The sequence below is a fragment of the Cynocephalus volans genome, chromosome 7 (genome assembly GCF_027409185.1).
Source record: "Cynocephalus volans isolate mCynVol1 chromosome 7, mCynVol1.pri, whole genome shotgun sequence".
Lineage (NCBI taxonomy): Eukaryota > Metazoa > Chordata > Mammalia > Dermoptera > Cynocephalidae > Cynocephalus > Cynocephalus volans.
In genome coordinates this window covers 36,725,750-36,750,723 of record NC_084466.1, presented here as the reverse complement: position 1 = coordinate 36,750,723, position 24,974 = coordinate 36,725,750, and the positions used below count along the sequence as shown (strand labels likewise).

Sequence of the window (24,974 nt, the reverse complement as noted above, 5' to 3'; positions counted from 1 at the left end):
ATTTGATTAAGAGCCATTCCAAATCTCACCAAGTTGGGTTAGGTCATTTCCCTATTTGTTCAATTAATACTACCTACTAATCTAGCATAATGTGTATCTCACTATGCTCCTCAAATTACAATGGGTTTACATCCTGATAAACCCATTGTAAGTAGAAGATATCCTAAGTCAAAAATGCATTTAATACTCCTAACCTACCAAACATCATAGCTTAGTCTAGCCTCCCTCAAACATGCTCAGAATACTTACATTACCCTGCAGTCAGAAAAAATCATCTGACACAAATATTTTATGTAACTTATTGAATACTGTACTGAAATTAAAAAGCAGAATGGTTGTATGGATACTCAAAGTACAGGTTCTACTGAATGCATATGGCTTTCACACCATTGTGAAGTCGAAAAATTAAGTCCTGCCATTGTAAGTCAGGAACTGTTTTTTTTTTTTTTTTTTTTTTTTTTTTGGTCTTTTTCGTGACCGGCACTCAGCCAGTGAGTGCACCGGCCAGTCCTATATAGGATCCGAACCCGCGGCGGGAGTGTCGCCGCGCTCCCAGCGCCGCACTCTCCCGAGTGCGCCACGGGCTCGGCCCCAGGAACTGTTTTTATTGTACTATCTTCCCTCTAAGACTGTATTCCCAGCACTTAGCACACTGGCGGACACACAGGAGGTTTTTAATAAATGTTTTTGTAAGTAAATAGAAAAGTATGCTGCAATTTACCTCACTATTGGATGTGTATGTTGTTTATAATTTTCTATATAAATAAAAATATGCATTTCCCACTGAGAATGATAAGACAGATGCAGTACAGCACCATGGCAATAGAAAAAGACAGTTTGTTAGACACTAGCCGTTCTCTATTTGCCAACTTTTACTCATTCATAGAATGACAATCAGTATCACCCACGTGACAGAAATTGAGTATAGACTCATGAAGGTAACATTTGAGAAGTAAGCATTTATAGAAACATGTTTGGTGATAAAAAGCTTTTCTTATCTTTTCAAATTGTAATGTTTACAAAGAAAAAATAGAATTTTAAAATGAAATTTATTTTCTTGGTTAAATTAGTAGAAAGTGTTATTCTACTACCTTCACCACTCCAACAAAGAAAGACAAGACTATAAATAAAATGCAGTCGCTATGTGCCAACACCAAGAATCAGGGGTCGGGGCGGGGGTGGATGACCTGTTCCCCTATTTCATATTACACAAATTTAGCCATATAGTTTCAAAATGACATGTTACTTAGAGAAAAAAAAAGAGGCTGGTAAAAAATATTTACTTGACTCATTAGTTGTATGGTATTTTTATAAAAACAAAAGCAAACTATGACAGGAAGTTGGATTATCACACTTAAAGCAAAACCAAAATTCTCTTTCCGTGTGTCTTAAATAATTTATCTGGAGTTTTGGAAAATCAATTACCTCAGAAATCATACAGTTGAATGGCACCTTAAAGGTCTAATATAAATCTATGATTTTACAGATTAGGAAACTCAGCTTCTAAAAAAATTGATGACTTGCTTAGGTCAATAAGTAGTAAGTGGAGGAACCAGAGTTCACCCTGATCTCTATGACAAAGAACCCCGTGCTCCTACCACTGGGCTATGTGGCCTGCTTGCCCACTCTACGTTTTTCCTGAGGAATTACAGCAGGTTATAGGTTCTGGGAAGCCCTGCCGTGAAGAATTCTGTAAAACGTAGCTTAATCCATTGTCTCCCAAACTTATTTGGCCATAGAACCTGTTTACCTTCTAGCACCTGTAAGCATTCTCTAGGAATAAATTTTGGAGAAGTCTAGGCATCCCTGCTGCATACTACACAGCCATGGGAACTAGGGTTCACAGATGCTACCAACAATTCATGTGGTTATCAATCCAAATATGCAGTGAAACCAGTCCTTCATGTAACTTGCCACGTACACAGGTAAGCCTGGGCTGGTGACTAACCAGCTCAATAAAATGCCTGAAAAAGCGTGAGAGTTTGCTGGTGCTATCTGACTTTGCCTGTTACAGGAAAAGTGAACCTGCACAGACAGTGAAACAGCACATGGCTGTCATCCCTTCAACATCCTTCATGCAAAGGGTTAGTGCTGCCTCACAAGAAGTATTGTGTTTTGTTTTGTTTTGTTTTAGTGGGGTTTTTTTGGCACTGGCTAGTAAGCACATCCAAACCCTTGACCTTGGTAGGAAGTGGTGTTTTGATTGTGACAGTGCCTCCCAAGGCAGAAGACTCTGCTTTTAATAACTTTTGCTCACTTCCTCCAGGCTCAGGAAGAGCAGAGGAACAGAAAAATACAATTGTAAGCGAGTGTATTTTCCAGATTTTTATTTGTATTAGGTCCTATAATCATTTCACAGAAACGACATGTATTCCTTTGATCCTTTGAATAGTGAGACAGTTTATCCAAAGGCATACATAGCTGACAGTTTGTTTAGCTTCAGGAGAAATGGAAAGAAAATAAAGCACATTAACTCATTTGGGTCACTTGTACCTCCCTTCCTGTGTTGCTCTGTGATTTTAAATATAAGTACTATTAAAGTACTAATGAACGTTCTAATTACATAAGCTTTAACAGACTTTATTATAAAACAGTGAAAGGTAATTTCTCCCTGTAAGTACCCAATTTGCTGTAGAAAGGCTAAATTAAGGAGCATAGAAGACTGGAATAGAGTAATTGTTTGCTAGGCAAAATAGAACATAAATATATAAAGAAAATTGAATGCTTTTCACCAAGTTGGTGAAAGTCAGCATAGGAAATGCCCTCATTTCATTTTTGAGAGATCTCATTTCTGAGATCCCTGAACATAAAGCATAAGATATATTTTACCTGAAATGATTATTTCTGAAAAATATCATGTTTTATTGAGAATCACATCTGTGAATTTGCAAATTAACTCAATATGAGAAGGGAAACAACATCAGACCATGTAAGAATTTTACTTTGCAAAAGAAAACTTGAATATTAGCAACATTTGAATAGCTCTTAGAAAACAAATATTCTTCTCCTGTGTGTGCAAAAGCAGTATTACTATTAAGAAAACCAATTTGCTCAACATCAGATCTGTACACTCTAGGGTTCTTTCCATGTGATAATAATAACAACAAACCACCCTAACAATGTCATTTACCCTAGTGAGTTTTCTGCAGTTTGGGACCTTGACGGCTTAGCAATCTCATTTCATCAGCATACAAACCATAGTTTCACAATCTTCATGGATGGAGTCACAAAAACCAAGCCCCTGAGACTGATGTATTTGTACGCCCATGTTCATAACAGCATTATTCACAATAGTCAAAAGGTGAAAGCAACCCAAGTGTCCATCAACAGAGGAATGAAAGAAGAAAATGTGGTATATATGCATACAACGGAGTATTACTCATTCTTAAAAGGGAAGGAAATTCTGACATATGCTAGGACACAGATGAACCTTGAGAACATTATGCTAGCTAAAGCAAACCAGTCACAAAAGGGCAAATACAGTGTGATTTCACTTACATGTGGTATCTAGAGTAGTCAAATTCATAGAGACAGAAGTAGAATGGTGGTTTCCAGGGGCTGGGGGAAGAGGGGAATGGAGAGTTAATGTTTAATGGGTACAGAGTTTCAGTTTTGCAGGATGCAAAAGAGTTCTGTGGATGGATGGTAGTGATGGTTACACAGCAGTGTGAATGTCATTATGCCATTGAATTGTACACTTGAAGATGGTTAAGATGATGAAAACAGAACTGTCACAGGGACTAGAATATTTTCAGTTTTATAACTTGCCTAGCTTCTTTCTATGACAGAGAAAACAGCTAAATAATAATTGGAAGGCTGGTTTGAAGGTACAGTCTTCAAACAAGGGGAGTACAATAAGTTGGATGTTTAGGACACCTGTCCCACACAGAGGACACATCAATCTCACAATGGGGACAGTCTTGTCAGAGGGGCCAGAACACTTAGATTTTGAAGGCCACAGCTCCCTGAGTTCATTTTAACAATAAGGACAGCGTTGCTGGGGGTCTTGGCTGAGGGTCCCTTTAGATGGATCTGGCAAAACCTGTCTGCTATTCTTTCCTCTATCTTTCTAAGACTAATTGATCCTTTACTGATTAACCTAATCTTTCTTTAGCTATGCATATACTCAACTAGATCACAGTCAAAGCTTTCAGATCTAGGGAGTATTCTGTGTAAAGTGACCTTAGAGGAGAGCAAAGATCACTGATTTCACTTTAAAGAATCTCATATTTCCCTTATTTTAGGGGATACCTCATTGTAGGTATTAACATTTTTAGACCTTACCATGATGATAGTAAATAAAATATTTAGTTCAAACCAAATTTTTTCTTGCATTATATTGTTGGTGTCTAGGAGGGTCAACATTGACTGTATCCCTAGGAGCCACCAATTATGACATGAAGCAATGGCACTTACTGCGATATCTGAGGCAGACTTAGCTTAGGGAAAAGGAGACCTAAGAAAGTAAATAGGAATTACGTATAAGACAAACAAAGTAAGAAGAAAAAAGAGAAAACAACAGCATGATGTTATAAACTATATGTGTATAGAATAGATGAGATTATTTAATGCTGGATGACTCCCATATATCACCAACCAACTAACTGATAACATAGAGCTGAGTTTATTGCCTATCATATAAAGGGAGACCACCAACTCTACAGAGCTTTGGTTGTGTCTCAGAGGGGGAAGTTTGGTTTAAGGTGGGCATTTCAATGTGGTGCTTCATTAAGACTGGATAAAGATCATGATAGAATAGTTTAGGGTAAGTGAAAAGAATGAGATAAGGATTTTGAGGTCAGGGGTTCAAAGAATCTTTGGAAATAAACTTCTACTGGAAAGTTCATGGGTCTTTTGGGAAGTTCCTATAATGAACAATAAAATACTATGCCTAGATAAGAGTCTCTTAGAATTATGAAATTATGCCAATGAAGACAATGGAATAGTAAAATCATGTCAATATAGGTCATAAACATTGTCTCAGTTTCAGTATGATATGTACATGTATATGTCTATTGTCTTAGTCTGTGTTCTCCTGTTAAAACAGAATACCGTGGACTGGGTAACTTATAAGGAATAGAAGTTTATCTGGCCCATGGTTCTGGAGGCTGGGAAGTCCAAGATCAAGGACCTGCATCTGGTGAGGGCCTTTTTGCTGTGTCATAATATGGCAGAAGACTTCACAAGATGTGAGAGAATGAGAGAGGGAAAGAGCATGGGAGACAGAGAGAAAATGGGGGCCAAACTTCATCCTTTCATCAGGAGCCCACCCTTGCAGTAACTAATCCAGTCCTGTGATAAGGACCCTCATGATAGAGTCCTTGTTTGTCAGGATACTCACCTCCCACTACATCCCCATGTAATTAGTTACTGTTCTCACTAACTACGTTTCAGGATTGAGTTATGATTTATGTATCTTCTTCTCGCATCCATATATTGCTTTACACAACCTAGTCAACTTCTACTGGCTCTTCCAGACTCAGATCAAACATCCCTTCCTCAGAACACTTTTGATACCAGATAGAAGCACTATCTAGCCCCTCCGGTCCAGGCTGAGTGAAATGTCTCGTCTGTATTTGCATACCTCTTATAAATAAACTCTCTGTTTTCTAATTACAACACCTCCGCTTGCCCCCGCCCCCCTCCACCACACACACACCTCAAGCTCTTGCAGACAAGGACTGTATCTTCTCTACTTCTTAATGCCACTTCTTAATATTCAGCTCTAACTTGAAATAGGTTCACAAAAACTATTTGTTGAATGCATAAGTAAAAATGGTGAAATCAACACTCAGATCTAAAACTTCCCACCTTAAATCCATTGCTTTTCTCATTATATCATAGCTAATGAGAGTGTCACATTGTAATACCAGACTAAATACTTCGTGCCATCAGATAACGGATTTCTTATTCCTAATCTAGCATTGTGAGAAAAGAATTGGTGAAGGGTGATAAAATGGGTAAGTCAACGTGGGTATTAAGAGAATATACTATCAAGCCTACACTGCCTCCTTCTGAAAATGTTTAACTATTACATAAAGTGCAAAAATAGTTAAAAGTTTTAGTCCTAAAGTTAGCAAGAAGATATAGTATTCTTTTATTGGATTGCAAACATACTTAAGGATATTCTAAAAGACATATTTTATTTAAATACATTCATATCATATCCATCAGTAAGTGTCCTTAATTCTTAATTATTTGGGAGCTAATTCAATTGGAAATTGTTGTATTCTCTTATCCTCTTTCTCCATCTTGCTATCTATGAGGATGTCTAGAAAATAAAAGTGGTAGAATGCAAATCTGTCGTGTGGTTGCCTTTTCTTTCTATAATCATAAGAAAATGTCTCCACTGGGAAAGATGTTGAAATTTGGTAACAATGTACTTTCACAAACGTCTCTTAAATTATCTTTGTTGTCTCAGATTCTATTAGGAAGAATTATCAGTGTATCAATTTAGGAAGTAACAACCCAACCCATGCAAATCTTGTAAAGGACTCTAGCCAAGAGCTGCTCTCTCCCCCAAAATAACAAAAGTACAACCAATAAGCCAAGGAAACTGCAGCAATGTATTTATTGGAAATGAACCAGACATTACATTAACCTGATAAAGATGTAACAATGCATGAAGTATAACTGGTGTAACATTTAAAAAATCACAAAAGAAAAAAATTCATTTTTAAAATAAAATATTGCATCCAAGTCACGTTAATCACTGAACATCATAATGCAACCCATAATGTTGACTCTGAACATCCAGAATTAAGTTTACTTTAAGCTGAATAACAAAGAAGAAAAAGTTTCTTTCCCCAACTTGAAGATTCCTTGGCTACCACCTGTATATAACATGCATAAGGTAATTTTCATCACCAGACAATAAGAAGATGATGATTGTTATATTCCTGGTAGGAAAAAAAAAACCCTCCTACAAATAGAGAAATTTTCAGGAAATCCAAGCAAGAAATCAATCGGTGGCCTCCAACTGAAAGGGGTACCTAAAATCAGCATTTCCTAAAACCTAGATGTTTCATTAAATTTACTAATAAGACTTTATTGTTTTTTAAGAAACTGCCTGGATTCAAGAACATGCTGATCTGTGACAGCGGTCATTACATTCACATGGAGTAACAGTGTACAGAGGGTTTCAGATGTTTGTCATCTGATCATCAAGATTTTCTAAAACCTTTAGAGCTTTACTGTTCTACTCTATAATACATCTCAGATTGTGTGTAACAACGCCCTTTGAAGAAAATTACCCCGGATAATCCATTTGGGAAAAATACAAGTACTGCAAAAAGCAGGGATGATAAATACTGTTTGGAAAGGCAAAAATGCTGCATCAACTTCCAAAGGCACTGTTGTCTCTGCTACGGAGAACTGCATGTGTACTTTGAAAACTACTTTCTTTCCATACACCCAGCATGCACGAACATCCTCTAATAAGCTGTTTGCAGGCTGGGTAAGTTGGGAGTCCAAACATAGAACTGCAGGTTTTAGTTGAGCTGGTGCCACATTCCTCTTGTCTTCCAATGGATTTCAAAAGTTTGTTCCTAAACATTTCACAGTTCTCATAAATTTTCACATGAAAGGAGAAGATGATTAAGAGTTTGTTAGACTCTGTCAATTGCCAAAAGAAAAAAAAACACATCTGAACACAGCAGATAGCAGGTCATCTTTGGAAAATCAATTATAACCACATTTTTCTTATCCTAAATTTAAGGTGGAGAGAACTAAATTAAGAGCTCACACAATTCGGTTGGAAAATGGCAAATCCTTGCCAATTGGTAACTACGGCACCAAGTAACAGGGAGTCTATTCACGACTGCAGTAGCCATTTAAATAAAAAAGGCAGAGAACTAATCTAGGTTCTAAATTAAATTTCTGAGGTGTAATATTTTTAGTTTGAGTAACAATGCTGGTCTAATTTGCTAGAAAATTAGCAACACCCTCCTTTACCTTGAGCAGCGTAGACTCAGCCATGATGTCCTGCTTTCTCCTTATGTATTTCTAAAGTAATGCTAATCAGACTCAAAATGCATGTAGGTGCAACATGCTAGTTGGCACAAAACAGGCAGGGAAAAAGGCCCTACCTTCCTGAAAACCCATAGGAGCATGACTGGCAATCAGTCATTTCCCTTATATAGATAATGTCAGTAGATTTTAAGACAGATACACAGAAAGTTACATAAATGTTTCCACCTTTCCATCATTGAGTGAAACATGCTATTCTTTGGAGATAAAAATACATTCTTTTTTTTTTCAAGTATATTTCAATGTAGAAAGATGCTCTAGCTTTGTTTCACTACAAAGACAGAAAGATTTCACAGGTGTCCAAGGGGTATTTTACTTTAACGTCCCTTTGGTGTGGATTTCATGAAGTTCCGACTAAAAAAATTGCTCTAAATATACATCTACTCTTTTTATCTGAAAGCATGAACTCTTTATGTCTATTTTATATTTATGTACAGAGTCAGCAACAACAACAAAAAACAGTCTACATATGTACAATGGCTTAGGATTGGCACTCTCTGGATGGGAGCAAGGTCCACCTGCTGTGACTGGGTCCTGGTACCAGTGTAGGTGTTCCGCTGGCTTCAGTGTCCAGCCTTGGGCCAGCAGCATGCAGGCGCTGCCTTTCTGTAGTATTCTAAGGAGCACTTTCTGCTGAGACCACATGGCTTGAATTATGGCTTATTTCCTGTCTTGGTTTTGTTGCTGGGGTTGCAGTTTAGGTCTCTCAGCAGCGATTCGCAACTGGCCAGAGCATCTGCTGGCACCAGCTTCCGGATTTGCTCCACTATCTTTTGATAAGCCATTTTTTCTTGTTCCAGGGTTCGGATTAAAGACTTCATTTTGGTCTCTCTAGTCAAAAGATTTTCCAGGTTTGATTCCAAGGCCTGGATTTTAGAATGAGCCACCTATTTGGGGGGGAAAAAATTCTCCAAATCAAAAATTTGAAGAGTCTTGGTTCTTCATTATACCAGCAGCCAGGCCTTACATATATTAACTAATTATATTGAATTACTTAATAAAATATTATGCGAAGCAAATACTATGATAATATCTATGAAAGGTACATTTTTAGGCTCTCAAAAATATATACTTATGGTATAACATGATTCTTTTTTTCTCACTGAATATACCAATCATGCAATACTAAACCATGCCCCCACAATGGTGGAGGTTCTCGCTCCACACCCACTGGTGTTTCCCTGAATGAGTGGGATCTGACCTGCCTGAGGGACAGGAGATTTCTGACGCTGTCTTGCAGTGCTAAAAGAGGCTTTTCGCCTTAAGGAAATACAAGGTTCTCTAAACATATACTTGGGATCTCATCAGTTTTTATGGATGTCAGTGGTGACCAAGTAACACTGAACTGTCAATGAAAAAGTCTGTAAAAATTAAGAAAGATTATAATAAAACCTATCTTCCCAAATAATGAAATGTTCAATTAATCACCACTGAAATATCCAAGTAATAAAGGACAACATGCAACTGTTTATTTTTCAGAGCTCACCTCCCCCCAGAAGGGTCACCTCCCCTCCCCTGATCACTCTTAAGCCCCACCTATCAGAGTTTGGACACACAGTGCACATCATGTAAGTTGCAGATGCAGAATATTACTTTATAACAAATTGCTTATTACATTTCTAAGTGTGTGTTTATAAATAACTATACAGTACTTTATTTTCTCCAGCAATTGTAAAAACCTAGATGGTAGAAACTATATGTTACATATTTTCATTCAGTTCTTCCAGAAATCTCTCCCGTCATCCCCAATCAGATTTTTGTCAGTGTCTTGTAGCAGGCCTCCCTACCTTCTCTTCCCATCCTAATCTGTCCTCATCAAGGTTTCCAAATTAATTTTTCTAAAGCATGGCTCAAAAACTTTGAGAGATCTCCCTCTGGACAAAATTAAAATCATGCTCTTCTGCTTGACCCTGAAAATCACCTACAATTCTGCCTCCACCATGTTTATTCTACCTTACCCCAACATAAATCTTAAACGAACATCAGGCTAACTCTACTACTCTGCCACATCCTCATTTTTATACCATTACTTGTCCGGCCCAACTAAAAGATCCTCATCGCTCACTGCTCCCAGCTCAGGCCCAGGTCCCTCACAGCTTTCCCAATTTCCCATACTCAATTCTTCCTCCATTGAACTTAACCAAATACATACAACACGCAATAGATATTTAACCAAATTCTCCTCCAAACTGCCACTTAACTATTTTGTGATTATACATTTTCCTCCCAGGGGCTATTTAAAGTCATATGTCATTTGCATGCCCCAGAGCTCTTGGTCACGATCTGATACATAAGCCCTTAACCAGCAATGGTTCATTCCACCTACACATCCCTATCGTTCTCGGGATAGTTCTGGACATGCAGGAAGCCTTCAAGCACTTCTTTGGTCAAACCGTTCCTTCTTTACCTGTAATTTTTCTAGGAGGTCCATGTTTTGTCTTTTCAGTTGGCTATTGGCCCTCTCCAGCTTCTCCACAGGTTCACTATCCTCACAGGCATATGACGACTCCTGAAGCTCATCCTGCAGCACGTGATATTCTACCTCATAGGCATGTAACTGTTTAGAAATATCCATCTCAAAAACCTGCCATGAAAACACCATGGGTTACTCTGGCCTTTGGTATGTATAGCAAGATACAGTCTATGTATCTTGGTGTACTTCATGTATATTTCCAAATATTTATTAATGAAGAACATTTAAGCATACAAAAAGAAAAAACAAAGGTGTGACTATCAACAAGAACAAATTAGATATATATTAGACTGTCAATATGAGAACAGATAGATTATTTCTATACAATTGAAACATTCTCGTAACGAGGCCAATTCACTAGAATAAATTAACGTCCAAAGGTATTCTGCAGTCAAGATATTCCACTCTAGTAACTATCTGCCAAAATGTAGTATACCAGATAAACAACACTAGTTATTGAGTAATTCTTGTCTATATTAGAGAGAATCTTTGAGGATTAGTAAGCAAAATTGCATAGGATATTTCCATAATAACGAGACCAAAAGCATTTCTCATTTGTTTGTCAATGGGGCAGAAAGATTTTAATAAATCTGTTCATCCATTTGCAACTGCATGTGAGCCTCTTAGGAGTCATTTATATATTCTACCACAAAGAGAATCCTCAAAATTTCATACACTGAGCTCTGTCCAGAGCTGTAAGATTTTATTAGGGCTGCTGCTGGTCTCTCACATTACCATTAAATAGGAAGGTGGTTTGCTAAGAAGTTAGAGGACTGGTAACCCTTCCTTCTGGGCAATTCCCTCCTTAATTTAGAAGAGAGGTGATACCTGATTTCAGATCTCTAAAAGCACAATCTCTGACTGGCTGTTGGTCAAAAAAGATATTTCTGCAGAATTAATAAACAAACGAGTAAATATGTAAATAAAAGCTAAACTTTTCAGCTTACAGAGCATTTTAACAAATAAAAACTATTCATAGATATTTACAGAATAATCTGCTTGTGATTTAGATTCCATGTAATGGAAAGAAAATTTTATATGTGATAATATGAGAGTTCACATTATAGTGTGAATTTTAGTGTACAAAATACTTTAACTTATTGGTTATATTTGCTCCTAAAATAATACAAAAACAATAAGATCAATTATTATCCTTCCCATTTTGTAGGGGAGGAAGTGGAGACTCAGAGAGGTTGTAACTTACCCAGAGTCACACAGGTAGTAGGTGGCTGGACACCAGAACAAGATTTCAAACTCCCTTACTCTTATTATACTCTACTCTGTCTTCTTGCTGCTGTCCCAAATGCATCCAGCAAAGTGGTAAAACTAATCAGTGCTCATAAAGCATGACTGTTGTATCTACAAATCTGGTCCTAAGTTGTTCATTTTATCTGAACAGCATCAATATGTAACTACCACTGAGCTGGCTCCTATGAAGAAAGAGCCCAGGACTAGATAGATGCTGTGCTGATTACTCTCCCTGTGCTTCCCAGATCCATTCTCTGACCTCATCCATTCTTCTGTATCCTGGGAGGCAGATCCCAGTGAACTACAATCTGCACACTTCCTTTCTTGCTGGCTTCCGGATTGATTTTGGTCAATGGGAGATGCCAGCAGGCGATCAGTAAAAGCAGGAGAAAGAAGTCGGGGTATTTCTTCCCTGCTCCTTCCCTGCTAAGTTTCCCAAGAGCACAACAACTGCAGAGACCCCTCCTCCATAGTCCAACTCTCTGTGGGCCAGTAACACTATTATATCCTCTATTTGCCCCCTCAGCACCAGGGGTAGGAACAGCTTCTCTCTGTTACTAGTTCTTGGGCACCTGGACATCTGCGTTGGGTTCCCCTAACCCTGCCCAAACCTTTGTAAATGGTTCCTTCATTTGAATCATCATAGGGAGACTCTGTTTCCAATTGGGATGCTGATTAACAGATCTCGTCCCCTCATTTAAGCTTCACAAAATTTCTCGAATCAGTATTGTCCCATCTTGGAACTCAGTATGAGGGTTCCAAAGATTAGGGTGATGTGTGCAAGCTAAACAGCTAATAAAAGAGTTAGAGGAAGATGCACACCCAATATTTTCTAAGCCCAAAGCCTTCTTGCCACATGATCTTCCTGCATATTCTACAACAGAATCAACAATATTACAAAGGAAAGTGGATCTCATTTCATTCTCAGATCTTCCTGACTCCGTCAGTTCTATCTTGGTCTCAGCATTGGTTTAAATTGAAAGGATTCCTGAAAAACTCAGTATGTAGCACTAAAACTACCTTTCATGTACATAACCAGATAGACAATGTCACAAAGTAGAAATTTCACAATAGTCTCATTTCTAAATAAAATGTATCTGATCAAAGTTATAAAAAAAAGTAAAAAGTCATATCTGTCAATCAAAATTACCTCTTTATGCTAAAACGTTTAATATGTAATCAGTAGAGAAAATGCTATATAACCTTATATCTTACTATTATCATTTAAATCATACCTGGGTAATAATTTTTTCCATTTCAGACGTATTCATATCAGGTAGCGTGCTTTTAAGAAATTCAACAATATTTTCAAAGCTCTCACATTCCATTACAAGTGTTTCTTGGCTGCTCAGTAGGCTAAGTGCAACCTTAAATATAACTTCAGTACCCTGAAGAAAAATAATATCTAAAAAACGATATAATTTTGATGATCAAAATTATGAATCCACTATTGTAAATAGCAAGTTTTTTATTATTATTATTATTATTATTACTGCAGCAAGGCTAGAGAATATTTTGCAGAAGAAAACTGGTCAAAACCACCTACATTTTTGAACAAAATTTCATATGACTGAAACAAATAAACAGATGTTAGAATAGCCCCCTAGTTATTAAGAATCTCACATAAGGTCAGGGCCAAAAAGGACAAATAATATGTTTGTCTATGTATTATTTATAATTTTTACTGGAAAACTTAATGGAGACTAGGTAAACCTCAAAGACTATTATACAACTGATATTTAAATTTTTCTTCACAATAGGAACACAACAAATCAACTTAACCAATTAATATTATTCACTCTAATTACCATAATAAAAAGTAAATGAACCAGTTAATCCAGAATTAAATCTATACTAGAGCAGAAAATTAAAAACAAAAAAAAGAAAGAAAAGAAAAATCAAAACAAATAACAAAAATATAACAAATCAAAAGAGGAAAAGAAAAGCTATCCTAACTCTGAACTCTGCTTCCTTATAAATACAAACAGGCAATAGTTTTGAGAAGTACCAGATACTTTTGCATAAAAGTTTCCCTTAATCTATGCCATTTTTTAATCAATAATACGTAACACGAAGGAGTCTTTAACAAAAGAGGGAAATGTGAAAGAATTATTTCAAACACGGTAATTCTTCTTGCTCATGCATCTTTCTCTTTCCTAACAGTCTCTATTCTTTACTAAATCCCAAGGAAAGGACTGGGCTGCTGTTGCACAGCTGACAGCAGGATTCATATTCTCATAACCAGAAACAGCCTACTGGGGACACTTACTTCTTGAACTCTGATATCAACCTTCCAATGGTAAGTCAAGGAGAGATGCCCTGAAACATCATTTTGATTTGATAGACTGTTCTCCGAGAAGAGAAAGATACATGTTTCTAAATAAAAGGATTAATAGAAGACCCATTAATCGAAACCCAAACTCCAGGAAATCTTCACTGGAGAAAAGCAGTCGTGTATATTTGATCAACAAGACAAACCTGGTGAATGTTTGCTTTAGTGCATCTTGATTTTACTCTTCTGCTGCACTGTGTCTATAGATTGGATTGCCGCTAATGCAGGGTTTAACTTTTAAACTGCAGTCCCCAATAAGAAAGACACCAAACGTGGTAATCTGGTATATGTATACATATTACACATACATCCTCAAAACTGAAGTTACTCCAAATAACGTTTTTTCCTTACTATTTATAATATTCTCTGATATTCTCACTGTAGTCTATTCCATGTCATTTTCTAAAATACAGGTCACAACCTAGAATTGGGACAATACTCGCAATTTGACAGAAAGCTCCCATTTAGCACAAGTGCAGTTGTGAATGAAAGCTGACTGCTCTGACCCTGGCTACCAGATAGATGAGCGGACCATGTGGAAGCCCTTTCTGAGACTACTCAGATCCTCAACATCATTAGAACAACCTCCAGTGAATAGTTGGTTGTTTGTTTTTATGCTTTTTCACTAACGGACTTAGACAAACCTAACTAAAGGCTTGTAAATAGATTTAAGGGCCCCCAAAGGGAACATAAACCATGTCACACTCTCTTTTTATTCCCAGTGCCAACACTGTGATGGGACCAAGACGGGTACTCAATGACTTGCCCTAGGCCCTGCTGCCTGTGCTTAGTGTATTGCCCTGAGCTACCCAATCTTACAGATTAAGAAATGCCATTAGAAGTAATATTGATATAGGTACTTCTGTTGACCCAATCGCAGAACATGTTTCTCTGTGTTTTGAATCCAGGTTGAAGAGAATAATGGGAATGAAGTAAAGAACAAACAAAAAAAAAGAAGTAGGAAAGATCTGAAAAATAAAAATCTGGAAATTATACAGAGCATGTCCCTAGTCCAGAGTTTTAGGCATAAATGAAAATAAAAGCTCCATTACAATTTACTCAAATACAGGAGCCCAACTCCTCTCTCCCTTTTAATTTTGATTTTATTTAAGACCAATATGGTTTTAAATTACTATCAGAATAGAGCCAGGCACATTTATTAAATTCCACTAGCAATGTGCTGTTCTGTGTAACACATGATAAAACAATCGTGGCACCATATGGCTGTAAGATTTGTCCCTGGAATATATACCACTGTTCCATTTGATCGTAGGCATCTCTTACCAAAAACTCTGGCTACAAATCCTAATGGAAACTGAGAGGCAAACAATGTGAGAAACCAGGGGGCAGCATAAAGACTGGGGCTGATTTCATTTTCTTCAAGATGATTGTAGAGATCTCTGTGATAGTCATGAAGGAGCCTGGACAGCTGGTACATTTGAATCTAAAGTTAATTTTGGAGAAGAAAAATAAAATATTAAGCATTTATCTGAGTATGCATAAAATATACTAACTTTAATTTTACCACCTTAATGTTTAATAACAATTCACATATATTCAATAATAAAAGTAGCATTCCTTTATTTTTATTATTATTTTAAAGTTGATATTAAAGTCCAAGTTCACTTAACTAAGGTCATAAAGCAAGTCACTGAAAATCCATCTAAAACTATTGAGCAAGTTTCTCTATCATGTGTGATTGGGTATCACCTATGTACACAGAAATGGTATTTTTTTCTCTTGTAGCAAGAGATTACTTTTGGAATTTAATCAGAACTGTCCTGGCTCAGGACTCTCATAGAAGGTCCCTTCTAATTTCAAACCAATTCCAGAAAAGCTTCCATTGTGAAGAATCTACCATGTTCAGAAGCAAAGCTTATGTCTATTTGCCGGGCCCAGGATCTCATCTATAATGGAGTTCTCCTTACACAATCTACAGTGCTCAGATACAATAGAGGCTTAAAATGTTATGGACCAGAAGCTTGGGATGTTACTTCTAACATCCAAGTTATTCCAGCAGCATATTTTTCATAACAAAGGGGATTATGGCAAAAAGCACAGCCATTTCTAAATGTTTCTAGAATTAAAAGAAGAAATTACTTCATCTGGCTACTGAGTTGCTTACTGGTATTTCAAAAAACATTACAAAGAAAGCACATAAAAAATTTTAAACTCTTATGTCTATAATACAAAAGATAAAATAGTAGTGAATAATAAACAAACTTGTGAATTGTGCTTTAACTTAAATCTTTATCTGCACGGTTAACAGATGAGTGGTGGTTCCTTGACCAGTTATATTGGCTTGACATTTTGGCATAAAATGTATTTAGTTTTTATTAAATCTAGCAGAACATTTTTTACTAGATGAAATCAACAAAACATCACCCTTAAACAGTTAGCTCTACATAAAAATAAACAATTAAATTGTGAATTCAACAATTGTTGTACAAATTGTTGTCCAGGGTACAAAACTAAAAACCAAGGGACTTCTTTGGAAAAAAGTCATAACATACTATACATAAACAGAGCAAATTATTTATTTGACCTTCATCTACCATAATTTTGGAAACTAAGTTTCCATGAAAACTATAAAGGGAAGAAAGAAATCAAAGAGCCACAGAGAATCATAGCTATAAAAGAAGGTTATCTGGAGTCAAACGCAAAGGTTTTAAAAAAATTAGATTATTATCTCAATAAGTTATGGTGAAAAAAAATTATATTTCACCTGTTAAACAGACCTATGAATAGTCATCAAATAGAAATTAAGTCACTATAATTACGTATCCTGGTAAACACTCTCCATAAGAACTCACATCAGAAAACCCAATGTTGAGAGCAAGGCCTTATCTCCCCCCTAGTTCTCTAATTTAATCTCGAAGAAGTAAAGAAAAGGGGAACACTTCTCCACTCATATGCTCAAGAAAAACCATTTACTATAATACTCATGCAGGTGAAAACAGTCCTTTTTTCCTGATAGATTGGCAACTGAAGGAATAAATACAAAAACTGATCATAAGGAACCAGGAGAAAGAGTATATTTTAAAAAGCATTTTTAAAGTATTTTACTCCTTATCTAAAGCATACTATTATGACTAATGAGGACTCATGCGTATCTCATTTCAAATGAGGAGAACCCTGACAGTCTTCTCTTTAAAGTCTTCCTCTACATTTTTACTGCTGAAAGCTTTAAATTGCAAAGTAGTGGTTGTTGTGTCATATCTACAGACAAAATTTAAACTGCATTTTAGAAACCAACACACTGAGGAAAGCGATATTTAAACTAGAGGGGAGAAATGTGTAAGCAGGAAGTTTGAAATACATTAAAGACAGCAGAGGCAGTGAAGACCCCACTTAACAGAACTAAAGGTCTTAAAGGTGCTTCTTCAGATCCTGCTGAGAAAAGCAGACTGAAAAAGCACCGCTGACCGTCCCACGTTTTCTTCAGCAAGGGCCTGTCTTACAAGATAAAGGAGGAGAGACATGGTAAGTTCAAGGAAAATCATGACACAGATACCTGCTGTTTATGCTCTCAGAGTAAAAGGAGAAAGACATATTTCCAGATTTTAAACAAACGATCTATGAGCCTTTTAACTGACAAGTTGGGGAAAATGAATAAAGATGACTTGATACCTTCCCCATGTAACCCACAGACTTAGAGGACAGAGACGGGCTTATTTATTCAAGAACTTTGTGGAAAAGTTATTCTGCCTATGGGTCTCATACACTTGGAAGTTTAGCAAAATCCCAAATCTACACTAAAACAGTGAACTAAGAGACATGCCCCCCTAATTCACCCAAGTTCTAAGACAATGGGTCCAAGTTTCTTTACATCTGAACTGTAACGTAGAAGACAGCCAAGAGTTCTGGTATCGGTCTTACATGTTGCTTGTGAAGAGCCACCGCCTCACCTGTAGTGACATCATGTCAGGTCTGTACTGCTTGCGGAAGCCAAGGTCATACATGAGAAATTTCAGCATTTCAAAGGCTTGCTCCTCACTCATGTGCAGAAGCAGAACTCCAGCCACAAAGCTGATCCCTTGACAGTAACCCACTTCTTTGTCCAGCAAAGAATAGGCTTTCAGGAGGTTAAATAGTGACAGCTGCCCTGCCCCAAGCTGTACTGAAAAGTAAGGGTGAGTAGGAAATGTCCTTCCTGCAGAGGAAAAGCAAGGAAATATTTTTGAGATGATCTGACGCACTGGAAGCCAAAGTGAAATTGCAACTCAGTGACCTCCGAGAACAAACGAACACTCTTTTCCAAACCAGTGAGAGTTGCTTAGAGTACCCGTCTTAACAGAGTCTCTCTCTCTCTCTTATTCTCTCTGTCTCTTCCAAATCCCAAGTCCTACCTGCCAGACCACCATCCCATCTCCACATATATGACATGTTAAGAAACACTTTATGCTGGGCCGAGCCCGTGGCGCACTCGGTAGCGTGCTGCACTAGCAGCGCGGCGACGCTCCCGCCGCGGGTTCGGATCCTATATAGGAATGGCCGGTGCACTCACTGGCTGAGTGCCGGTCACGAAAAAGACAAAAAAAAAAAAAAAAAAGAAACACTTTATGCTAACCAGCACTTCTTTCTAGGAAAATTTAAAATAAAATAAAACCCCACAAACTAATGACTTATCCGGGAAAGATACCAGGAGGATGGATTATAAAATTTATTCTGACCATAAATCAAAGCAAATTCTAAATTCATACAAAGACCACCTTCTAAATGAAGCCAGAATTCTGTAAGAGATATCAATTGTTTAAAAGGACGTCTTAGTAGTCTATAAACAGATTTATTCCTGCTTATCTTGTAATATGACACTGGAGGGACGTTTTGGTTTATTTTGCTTTATATTCAGTCTACCATTCAGGAAATACTTTTTTTTTCAAATATCTTTTGCTCCTTGTTTCTTAAAATATCTTCATGAGCCATGTAGACACCTTTTCTTTTTCCAAAATATCCAAAAAGGACCAGGAGAATAAAGGGTCAAGCCAGTTTCAAATAGATCCCCCTGTAAAATTCATCTCTGGGTATAAAATTATCACAGAGATACTTCAGCTTGCAAACAAGGTCAGTCCTATCACTAAAAGGCTGGTACTAAAAACTGAAACAAACCCATCCTCACCACCAACGCTGCATATACTGGTACGTCCCTGGTGCCACAAGAATGAAGGGAGATGTTAACTTCCTTTTGAAAATTTTACTCATGTCAGATAGAACTTGCAAGAATGGCAGATTTCAAAATATTTTCTACCACATATGCTTAAAAAGTGATTTTTTTTCCAGGAACTGATAAGATTAATTCTGCAGAACAAGTAAAGGGAAGATACAAGAAAATAACACCACACTGAAAAAACACAGATGGCTATAAATATGGTCAAATAAGCAATTTTTTAAATTATCATTTTACTTTCTCAGTTAAAATTTTTGTGAAAGAAAATTATAAATACACTTTCTGTCCAAAAACTTGATTCTAGCTCCATTTTTGTCTGACTAGCCTTTCCTGTCATCTGATCTCATCATCTCCCTGTCTTTATTAGGCATCTCGACTAACCCTGACTGCATCATCAATTTGTGGTCACAGAACCACAGATCTGCAAGGGGTCAAAGGGTTGCCTCATTCAATGTCCCCAATTAATAGAATTGAGACTCAGAAGCAGAGTAATTTGTTAAAGACCATAGTTAGTGATAGGATCAGGACAAGAACTCAAGTTTTCAGTTTCTTTGTAAAATTCCCTTTTTAATTCTACTGGGCTCAAAAAATACTTAACTGAGCTGGGCCTTTTCCCAACGAAATCTATCATCTACAAGGAACAGAGGTAAAAACTAGGTTTTGGTCACTGACTTTTTTATACGCCCTAATATAAGAAGACCCCAGATATACAGCAATCCCCTATTTTCCCAAATGGGCTCAAATAATATATCAGGCCACCTGAAATATATCAACTTTTTCTATAGGAGTACAGATGAAATAATCAAATGTTAATGTATAATATTTAATCTAATAATTTAGATATTTTTAAATACTAAAATATATTACTTGTATGCTAATTTATAGAAAATTAGAGACAATATAATTTTTAAAATCATACCATTTTTACTTTCCACAAGTTATTTGAAATTCAGCATTTAAAAAGATTGCTTTATGATGTTGTCACTGGAAATTCTCCACCAGGTCATAAATACCTATTCCTATAACATTAGGACAGAATGTTTTTCATTCACCCTGTAAGTATGTATTCATGATTTCCACAACATAACCACTTTTTAAAGAGATATTTAAAGGTTTGTTTTCAGCCATATGTCCAGGAATACTTAATAGACCTTTGTTAAATTTTTGGTCCTCCTTTTAATCTATCCTAACCCATTTCGAACCAGCATCTATTAAGATATAATTGTCGATCCCAAACAAAAGTCAGTTGTTCAAAAGACAGTAACGGAGAGTACCCCATACTATGATCTTCATAATAATTCATATATGACTCTCTTTTCAGAGGGAAAGTTTTGGGGTGAAAACTCCATTTTATGCTCAGGTATTTATGGTATCTTCAATTTTATATAAAGCAAACTTGCCCGCAAAATCGACAAAGTCAGCAGCTCTGCATATGCCAACAGATCCTCTTTCTCAACACTAAGAAAACAAAACCCAAAACAACAAGAGAACCCACTGTTTCCTTCTGTAAATCATAATCCATATGACAACCATACCTAAATCGACGAGTATAGCATGCTGCTGAGTGGTGAGCTGCTTTAAAAGTTCTTTATAGGATGTGTCAGGAGGTTGTTGTTTATTAGGCAATCTGTGTCTTAGACGATATTGTAAAGCTAGGAACTGCCAGATTTCTCCTCGCCGACTTTTGGGAACTCCTACAATCAGAGATAAATATGTAAGGCCTTGACCTCTGGAATGAAGTTGCTAAATCACTGTTGATTAACTATGTAACACTTAAAAGTATGCTGCTGTATTGTACTGCACGCCACCCTAAAATCACAGAGTACAATGTATTAACAGAAGCATATTATAATAAGTTTAAAGAAAACCCTCAAATAGTGACAATAATGGCAATATTAACACCTTCAGCCAACACTGAGTGAGCCCCTAATACCACATTTATTGAGAATGCCTAGTTACTGAGCATTGTACATGCACTCAGAAGACAACCCTATGAGGCAGGTAATTACTATTATCTCCACTTCACAGATGGTAAAGCTGAGGCAGAAAGAGATTAAGTAATTTGCCTAAATTCACAAAGCTAATAAGTGGCCATTTAGAATTAGAACTCCAAAAGACTGGTATAAGAAGCCAAATCCTAAAATCCCAAAATGTATTACTGCTTATTTCCACTTTTTATCTGGTGCAACAATAGGATTGTCAACAAATGCTAATCCTCATTTACAATTCCTAAATATCTGTCATCAACAAATATTTGTATTTCTTTTGTAAAAGAGAAGTAAATAGCATTCTCATATGGTCATGAAAGAATGAGATGATAAAAAGGGTAAATACAATATGATGGTATAACTGGAGTGCTCCATATCATTCAGCCTTTGAGAAGAAAATACTTAGCATATATACAATGAAAACTTAACTCTATTATGCTTGAAACCAAAAGGTGTCACAAGCAGTTCAAAGAATGCTATAGCTATGTTTTTATAATGCTAAGGAACATGAAGTAAGCATTGGGAGGGACAGAATTCAATACAGTGTAGGCAACTTTATTTCAACACTAAGAGTTTTCAGTTCTGATAGACTGGATCTGGAGTAGGTTCCTGAGCTCCACCTGGTTAAGGGAAGATTTAATGGCAGTAATCTCTTAGGACCGCAATGCCAGAGCTCACAAAAACTGAAAGTATTATTGTCCAAAGGCTCACTGACATGATTTATAAGGCCTTCTACAACACAACTCCCAACTATGTTTTTTAGCCCCATTACCTCTCATTCCCTGCCATACACTAGAAATCTGTGGCTGTTTTCACTCTTCCAGTTTCTTGCTCCTACTGTTGCCTTTATGGAATTCCAAGCTGCACACTTGATTTCCTAGTGTATTTCTATTCATCTTTTTTGAATGAGCTTGAACGTCACTTTTTCTGCTGAAGCTCTCCCTAACATCTGTAGGAGTCACTCCCTTTTCACACATTATCTGATTCATTCTGTAATATTACCATCTTGAATTACAGTTAGTCTACACTGTATGTTTGTCCATTTCCCCGATTTAGGTATTGAGCTCCTTGAAAACAGTAAGCATACTTTCATGTCTGTATGATGAAATCCAAGAACATACCTTGCTACTTGTTGAATGAATGAATGACAGCACATAATATGTCATTTGCAGAGGGTAACTTTCATTGGCCCATCAAATGAATCGCTGATAACAGGAGTGGGCGGTTTTATTATCCATCCAATAACCAATTTACAGAAAGCTAATTCACTTTAGTTAAACAAACGTTTATTGAGTATCCAGTATATAGTAAGACAGAGAGCATGGCACTGAGGATACCTCATCACTGAGAGATGAATAAATCCATTCTCAGGAAAATTCATCTAATGCATCCACCCATCCATCCATCCACCCATCTATTCATTCATTCATTCATTCAGTATGTAACTTGTATAAGATGCTGTCTTAGATGCTAACCGTGCCATAGTGGGGCAAGAAAAACATTAAACAAACATACACATAAATATAAAGTTACAAATTATGATAAATAGGATTCATCATGAGAAAAAATAATAAAACTAAACTAATTTATGGGGGAAAAGGTGATGCTCTGAGGAAATGGCATTTGAGCTGAGATCTGAGGGAGCACAGGACTTCCCGGACTAGAAATGTGGGCAGCGACCACTTCAGGTGGAGGAATGTGTGAAGCCCTGAGAGGAGCAGAGGAAAGGGAAGAGAAAAGAGTGAGTATGGGACGGAAAGAAGGGGAGATGGGGAATGAGAAGATGGTGGAGAGGGAAGGAAAAAGTGGATGGAGAGCTGGAACATTCCATGCAAAAACTAGCCTGAGACATATTGGCATCCAGAGTAGCTAGTATCTCTGGAGCACACATACATGGTAGCGAAAGGCAGAAAATGAGACAGAGAGATGGAAAGAAAGATTATGGAGGGCCTTGGGCACAGTGCTAAGTTTAAACTGCATTCTATAAGAAATGGGAAGATGAGCACCTCTCAAACATCTTTAAAGGTCATATCAAAGAATAGAGTGATCTACATCCACACACATTCTATTATCCACTATTTTGCCTCCCAAATAACGTATTCAATGAAAATCTTTAAGATTTACAAATCTTCAAGGAAAAAGAATAAAATATTATTAGGCTTATCAATGTGGCATCTTACAAAATAAGTCTTAGCTTCATCAAAACCTCACTGTGCAATAGTTTCGCACATTATAATAGGCTTTTAAAACAAGATTCATTATCAGATTTCTTTGGATATTTTCTGATTTTAATTTTTACACCCAATTTATGAAGGCTGTAGAGATTCTCATTTTAATATATTTCATCTGGGTACAGAGACTGCATATAAAATAGTTATATATTACTTTTCATTTTAAACTTATACTATTTAAATATCATGTGTTTTATATGGTGTAGCATCAATAAAACAATAAATGTAACATAATGGCTAAATAAAAGTAATTTCTCCAAAATAAAGAAATAAATAAATGAATTGAAGAAAATCTGATTAATTGACTAATCAGAACATAAATCTGTACATATAAATACATACATGTAGGAGTGTAATCGCATTCATATAGATACACACACGTGTAAATAAACACTTCTGACCAAATGATGGAAATGAGCCAAGTTTGTAAGTCTGACTTATTTTTATGGCCGTGATCAAAGACTTGTACCAATGCATGCACTTCTTCCCTGGTAAACAACACAGAGCTAAAAACATCTGGCTGAAGTAAACAGAAAAGTCTGTAGATAAGGTGTCTGCTACTTCCTCAGGAATAGTGTCTCTCCTGGAACCATTTTCTTACCAGTCGAGTCACTAAACTACAGAAAGAAAGAAATTAATTTCCTTTTTTTATAAGCAAAGCACAAAGACAAAATTATATCTGAGCTGAGCAAATCAAAAAAAAAAAAAAAACTGAGGCTTTTTAGGGGGGGAAAAAAAAAAAAAAGATTGTTGAGATTATCCCAAATACCTTCTTTAAGAGAAGCATGAATATCTTCCATATCACATCTGATTTTAGCTCTGCAGTTTAACAACTTCTTATCCCAGGTTATTAAGACCTCCCTCTGACATGCACCAACTTCTTCATAGTCCAATTTAACTTTTCTGGACTGGAGTTCATCTCTGCTTGCTGAGAAAAAAAAGAGAATTTACATAAGACCAATGTGTTTTTAAAACAGTATTTTTTTGGGCAAAGGAGCTGAATAGGCATTTCTCAAATGAAGATATGAGAATGGCCAACAGACACATGAAAAAATGTTCAACATCACTCAGCATCCGGAAAATGCAAATCAAAACCACACTGAGATATCATCTCACTCCAGTTAGGCTGGCTATTATTAAAAAGACTGAGAACAACAAACACTGGCAAGGATGAGGAGAAAACGGAACTGTTGGTGGGACTGTAAAATGGTGCAGACATTATGGAAAATGGTATGGAGGTTCCTCAAACAACTACAGATAGATCTACCATATGACCCAGCTATTCCACTGCTGGGTATAAACCCAAAGGAATGGAAATCATCATGTAGAAGGGACACCTGTACTCCCATGTTTATTGCAGCTCTATTTACAATAGCCGAGAGTTGGAACCAGCTGAAATGCCCATCATCAGATGAGTGGATAAGGAAAATGGGGTATATTTACACAAAGGAGTACTACTCTGCTATAAAAAAGAATGAAATACTACCATTCGCAGCAACATGAATGA

General features: G+C 36.7%; 1 protein-coding gene across 2 annotated transcripts in view; it reads right to left on the bottom strand.

Annotated features, from left to right (window-relative positions):
- Positions 1 to 6,605: 6,605 nt before the first annotated feature.
- Positions 6,606 to 24,974, bottom strand: part of TBC1D4 (TBC1 domain family member 4) — a 171,554-nt gene continuing 153,185 nt past the window's right edge. Inside the window, exons 14-20 of one of the 2 annotated variants that reach the window (XM_063102105.1) lie at positions 24,237 to 24,395; positions 20,784 to 20,942; positions 17,990 to 18,234; positions 15,366 to 15,525; positions 12,985 to 13,154; positions 10,436 to 10,612; positions 6,606 to 8,915 (exon numbers count right to left, since the gene is read on the bottom strand). In XM_063102105.1, coding sequence (XP_062958175.1) covers positions 8,682 to 8,915; positions 10,436 to 10,612; positions 12,985 to 13,154; positions 15,366 to 15,525; positions 17,990 to 18,234; positions 20,784 to 20,942; positions 24,237 to 24,395 — 1,304 coding nt within the window. In that variant the 3' untranslated portion in view covers positions 6,606 to 8,681. Of the gene's footprint in view, positions 8,916 to 10,435; positions 10,613 to 12,984; positions 13,155 to 14,018; positions 14,126 to 15,365; positions 15,526 to 17,989; positions 18,235 to 20,783; positions 20,943 to 24,236; positions 24,396 to 24,974 lie in introns of those variants that run through there. The other variant, XM_063102106.1, reaches the window with a different exon arrangement.